Below are 6,435 nucleotides of genomic sequence, written 5' to 3'. Positions count from 1 at the left end.
TATACTATTTATTATTAGTTATCATTCTATATACTAAAATGTTTACTAAATGAGGTTGATAAATAACTTTATTGAGTAAGTGGCTATGCAAATATAGTAATGGGCCGGGACAATATGTATTAAAATATACGGTCCAAAAGGGGTTCAAAGGATAAGGACAAAAGAAAATTAGAAAACCGAGTTAGCAGGAAAAGCCGACTCAACTATTCTAAGAATGGACCTAAAGCCAACTCGACTTTACGTACTGGAAAAATGGTTTTGTCCAGCAGGAAAAGCCGAGTCGGCTTTCCTGGAATCGGAGCAAAAGCCGACTCGGCTTTTTCCTCTGATCTAACCATTATGTCTTTACGTTTCCTTTGAGTTAATTGTAGGAAAATGTTATATGTAGCCCTAAGGGCTACATATAACCATTAATAGCTTATAAGATTCTTTGTTATTTCCCATATAAATCATAAATGTATTGTTTTATTTCTTCTTGGGAGATAGAAAGACAAAAATACAATTAATAACAAACTTCCCACATTAAATGGGAGATTATACTGATAACAAGTAAAACAAATTGCAATGGCGCTACTCTTCTGTACTTCTTTGGCGCCTAATTTTTCCTCTGCTGCTTCATCCTCTACATCCCTTTATAAACTATCTCTGAAACAACATAATACAATTCCTAAAATTTATCATATTCATCTTCTACATTGTCAAAGTATATTTTTATCTACAACTTGTGGAAGGGGTATCAATAGAACAAGACTTCCTGAAATTACTATCAAAGCTAAGGTATGTTTTTTTTAAAAAAAAAATAAATAATTGTCTACATACACTTTATTGACCCATTCAATTCCTGTATACAGACAATGCCGATGCTAGATTTTGACTTAAATGATACTCTTGTTGTGGAGAATGACTGTGAACCTTTTATTGGTCAAACTTTTGAGAGTCAAGAAGAGGCTTATGCATACTATAACAACTATGCAAAACGCCATGGATATGTGGCTCGCAAAGATCGATCGGACACTAATAAACATGGAAAGACGATTAGACGAGACTTTTACTGCCATCGTGGGGGGAAAAAGCCTTTGAAAGTTGTTGACTTATCCAAATCTCAAAGGCATAAACAATCTTCAAAATGTGAATGCAAGGCACATATGCGTATAACGTTGAAAAAGCGTTTCGATATATTCCCGGAAGAATGGCATGTCACAAAGTTTGTTAAAGAGCATAATCATGAATTATTGTCTTCTGAAGAAATGAGATTTTTGCCGGCTAATCGTTCTATTAGTCAACAGGATGAGAAGCAAATTTTATTGTATAAAGAAGCTGGACTTTCAGTTAGACAAATAATTCGAGTCATGGAGCTTGAAAAGGAAATCAAACATGGGGAGTTGTCATTCATTGAAAGAGATGTTCGTAATTTGTTTGCTAAAGTTAAGAAAGTGGTTGGTCATGATGATGTTAAGAGCCTATTAGAGTATATGAAATTGGCAAAGCAGGAAAATAATTTGTTTCAATATGCATACACCATGGATAATGAAAGGAGACTTGAACATCTATTTTGGTGTCAATCTCAAAGTTTTGCATTGTACCAAAGATATGGTGATGTAGTTGTCTTCGATACGACTTACAAAGTGAATTCATATGACATGCCTTGTGGAATTTTTGTTGGCGTTGATAACCATGGAAAGACTATTTTATTTGGTTGTGCTCTCCTTCGTAATGAAAAAACATCTACGTTTAGGTGGTTGATGAAGGTAAGATTAATTTATAAACATTTTCTTTCTTTATTTCTACATTATTATTCATCAATTATTTAATTCTGTCCTAAACCATTATCACTTGAATAATGCAGACTTTTGTCACTATAATGAAAAATACTCCAAAGACCATCATAACTGATCAAGATCCTTGGATGTCAGAAGCAATTGCAACAGAATTGCCAAGTACGAAACATAGCTACTGTATTTGGCATATAACTTCAAAATTCAGTTGCTGGTTTTCAGCACTTCTCCGCACAGCCTATCCAGATTGGTGTGTGGCATTTTATGAGGCATATAAGACAACTATACCCGAAGAGTTTGAACATAAGTGGAATACAATGATCCATAAGTATAATCTAGAAGAGAATAAACACATTCAAGGTTTGCAAAATGTTAAAGGATTTTGGGCACCCGCGTATCTTCGTGATCATTTTTTTGGTGGGATGATAACTACAGGAAGATCAGAGATGATAAATGCTTTCATCAAGAAGTTTGTTTCTTCTAATTTTAGTCTGAAAGATTTTGTGAAACAGGTATGTCTTCAATATAACTTCATTTTAGTTATTCTCGGTATTACTCTTCTGCTTTCTTCTTTAAATTCTTATATTATCTAGATGACTCCATGAAATGCTTTTTAATAAACTTGTTTAAATATTATTAGGTTGACATCGCTATTCAAGAAATCGATCAAAGACGAGTACATAATAACATGACTGCCACTCTCAGACCAATTTCTGTTAAATCAAAGTCTCCATTGGAAGAACAAGCTTTTAAAGTTTTTACACCATATGCTTTTACAAAGTTTCAAGAAGAATTTTTCAGAGCAGGTCAGTATTCAATAATACCTGCTGAAGGTAAAATGTTTACTGTGACATATTTTGAAGGGGTGACTCCGAGAAATCATAGGGTCTTTTGGGATGGAGTATCGGCATCATGTAGTTGTAAAAATTTTGAGTTTTGGGGTATACTTTGTCGTCATATACTTCGAGTTTTCTCACATACAGATTGCTTTAAGATCCCATCATTGTATTTACCCCTACGTTGGCATCATAAGACGTTGTCGAGTTTAATTGTTGGAGAAGATGTTTTGCATTCTACTAGTGATGTTCAAACTACACGTGAGGTTGAAGAGGGACATACTTGTGCTACTATTTGTGTTGCTAATGGAGCAGATAACATTATGATGGAAAATGAAGTTGACAACATGGATCATGCATTAACCGGTGAAAATACAGTGCATTTACCTCCTAAATCCAAGAGTAAAGGACGTCCAAAGAAGCGACGTGAGAAGGGTGGAAAAGAATTGGGGAAGAAAACTAAATGTTGTTCTATATGCAAACAGGCAGGTCATACTAAGCCTACTTGTCCTTATAAGGAAAATATTTCAAGCTTGAATGGAAAAAAAGATAGTGTTTCATCTTCACAAAAGAGACTTAAAAAAACACATGATGCGTTAGAAATAAATCCTATATTTACTTTGAAGTATTAGGTAATATTGTTATCTCCACTTATTTTACTCTGAGGTATTTGGTAATAGCTTGCTAGTCATATATTATATGTAGCTAATGTTTGTTTGGTATTGATTTTTTTTTTTTTTTTCAATATAAGAGCAATTTATTATTAATGAGCAATTTACAAGGCTAATTTAATGAGTAATTTGTTGATCTAATTATTATTAATAAAGTAGCCAAAGATTCCATTGAAATTGTTGTTATAGGAATTTATTATAGGAATTTGCTAATTTTTATACATAGCCCTTAGGGCTATGTATAACAAAGTCCTTAATTGTATTGGATTCCTTCTCTTATTCCATATCAAAACTGATGTTACAAAGACATAATGAGAAAGAATAATGCTCACGAATACCTTGGTTAATGGTATTGATTGGAGATCATTAAGGTTGGTTATCAATGGGTGATTGATTGTATCATGATCCTTAACTATTCTTGAACTAGTATAAATAGAGGCTTGGGAAGGATGCTATATATACCAATTTTTCTGAATTCTCATTCTTGTTTTCTCTCTTACTTGTGTTCTTTCAAAAGAGTTATAAACATTTTGTTAGAACTTCCAAAGTTTGTAATTCATTAAACACTTTGTTGTTAAGCTTCATACTCTAAGTACTAAGGTGTGTTGTGTTGTTTGTATCTCATTGTGAATTTTCAAGTCAAAACCCAAGTACCTTTGTGGGGAAAATATCACAAAAGAAAAGTGATTATACGCCTACAACAAGTATCAAGTATTCGGGTAACGGTTGTCGTTACAAAGATCATCTTCAAGTTATTTCTTAGTGTTTTAGCCATTAACAAAGAAAAATACAAATTCTCATATTATAATTTGTATATGCATTATTATTTCTTAATAAATCTCTCAGTTAAGGTTGCAAATGGCTATATATATATATGAGCATCTAACATGCCTAACGATAGCCCAATTCAACTGGAGTTGCTCAAGGATCAATTCAATTATCAATTGTGAGTCGTTGATCCCGTGATATTCAGAAAATTATGTGCATTTTGAAACGATAATCATTTCTTACATGGGGTTGAACAGAATTTGGCATGTTTTTTTTGAAGATAATCATTTGGCATGTGACCACTATAATAAAATTAATTTTTTTCGAAATAATATTTAGTGATATTAAAAAAAGTCACTGATTAATATTTTTGGTATAATAATTATTGGTTTTTATTTTAAACTCCACTTTAAAATGATTTAGTGATAATGAATTTGATTTTTAATGACATATAATTGTTATTATAGTCTATAATAACATTAATATAAATGTCACTAGATCCTATATCACGAAAATCTTTAATATGATTTTTTATAATACTGCAAAAGGATCTAACAAATATCACTAAATCAACTATATATACCATTAAAAATTTAAAATAGTAACATTTAATTAAATAACACAAAATATATCCTATTAAAACTAAATTATATTGTAGTGAACATGCCATTTGAGTTATAAGTCAAAGTTTTAACGTTAAATCATCAGTTTTGGGTCAATTTTAAATCATTAATTTCTTTTGGATTTAAAAATTATCATTTCTAATTATTCACTCATGAAAGCGTGTGATTACATTAGAGAGTAAAAAAGTCAATTCTAACAATTATAAAAATGTACCGACAGTAAATATAATTTGAAAAGAAAAAAAGGCAGCATCTTAAATACAACACGGTTGGGGAATTAAGACAGTCATCGAAATACGTAGCTGAGTAAAGGCGTAAAGCTTTTATAGTCCATTGCTAAAATTAAAAACCCAATCCTTAAAGATCGCCACCCTTTTTATTTTATCGCCACCCTCTTCTAAATGAAATTACGAATTGCCTTTAATTTTTAAAAATTACAATTTTGCCACTCTCTATAAATTTTTTATTTATAATAATAATAATAATAATAATATTAATAATAATAATAATAATAATAAAATATCAATAACAACAATAATAATAATAATTAACTTTTTTATATTCTTCAAAAAGAATATAAATAAAATTAATAATATTAACAATATTAATAATGATAATAATAATAATGATATTAAATTTAATAATTATTATTCAAACAGAAAAAAAAAATTTGAATCGCCCAGAATCGGGCGATTGGACCCCGGTTCAATCGCCCAATTTTGGGCGATTCATTTTTTTTAAATATATATATATATATATATATATATATATATATATATATATATATATATATATATATATATATATATATATATATATATATATATATATATATATATATATATATATATATATATTGATATATGAATCGCCCAAAATTGGCCGATTGGACCCCGGTTCAATCACCACTTTTTTGGCGATTGAACCGGGGTCCAATCGCCCGATTCTGGGCGATTCAATTTTTTATTTTTATTTTTATTTTCTTTTTTTTCTTTTTGAATAATAATTATTAATTTTAATTTTATTATTGTTATTATTATTATTATTATTATTATTATTATTATTATTATTATTATTATTATTATTACTGTTATTATTATTAATTTTATTTATATTCTTTTTGAATAATATAAAAAAGTTAATTATTATTATTATTGTTGTTATTGATATTATTATTATTATTATTATTATTATTATTATTATTATTATTATTATTATTAATATTAATATTATTATTATTATTATTATTATTATTATTATTATTATTATTATAAATAAGAAATTTGTAGGGAGTGGCAATTTTGTAATTTTTTAAAAATCAGGGGCAAATTCGTAATTTCATTTAGAGGGGGTGGCGATAAAATGAAAAGGGTGGCGATATTTAGTAACTCCCATTAAAAAAAAATTAATAAGTCAATTTTTCACTTATTTGCTATGAATAATCTCAATTTAAAATTATTTTTTAAAAAATTAATATTTATCTTTAGTTTACTGTCAGTATACTAATAGAGTATCTTAATAGTAAAGTAAGTGTAAATGTTAAATTATTATAAAATAAAACATATGTTGATAGCAAACTAAGGGTAAATGTTGAATTATTAAAAAATAATCCAAAGATGAAACTATTGACCGAGGATGAGTAAAAAGTTGGATTAATAATACTATCTGCTATACAACTCATTAGTCATATTTAGTTTTTTACACTTGTCGAGATAACATTCTAAATTCTTAATATTTCTAATTATTTTTAATTAAAAATTCT

General features: G+C 28.6%; 1 protein-coding gene across 1 annotated transcript; it reads left to right on the top strand.

The window, feature by feature from the left end:
- The first annotated feature begins 564 nt into the window (after positions 1 to 564).
- LOC130803710 (protein FAR1-RELATED SEQUENCE 11-like) lies at positions 565 to 3,243 on the top strand. The gene is made up of 5 exons (XM_057667911.1): positions 565 to 777; positions 852 to 1,748; positions 1,847 to 2,287; positions 2,416 to 2,872; positions 2,927 to 3,243. The coding sequence occupies exons 1-5, from the start codon at positions 565 to 567 to the stop codon at positions 3,241 to 3,243; spliced, it is 2,325 nt and encodes a 774-aa protein (XP_057523894.1).
- Positions 3,244 to 6,435: the final 3,192 nt, after the last annotated feature.

The sequence above is a fragment of the Amaranthus tricolor genome, chromosome 17 (genome assembly GCF_026212465.1).
Source record: "Amaranthus tricolor cultivar Red isolate AtriRed21 chromosome 17, ASM2621246v1, whole genome shotgun sequence".
NCBI lineage: Eukaryota > Viridiplantae > Streptophyta > Magnoliopsida > Caryophyllales > Amaranthaceae > Amaranthus > Amaranthus tricolor.
Note: the sequence above shows the minus strand (reverse complement) of the source record. Positions and strands in the feature narration are given on the sequence as shown.

Bases quoted from the DNA above. Each gene is read 5' to 3' on its own strand.
- LOC130803710 (XM_057667911.1), top strand. From the start codon at position 565: ATGGCGCTACTCTTCTGTACTTCTTTGGCGCCTAATTTTTCCTCTGCT. The intron at 2,288-2,415 runs GTATGTCTTCAA...AAATATTATTAG, and splicing joins TGAAAGATTTTGTGAAACAG to GTTGACATCGCTATTCAAGA. The intron at 2,873-2,926 runs GTGAGGTTGAAG...CTAATGGAGCAG, and splicing joins TAGTGATGTTCAAACTACAC to ATAACATTATGATGGAAAAT.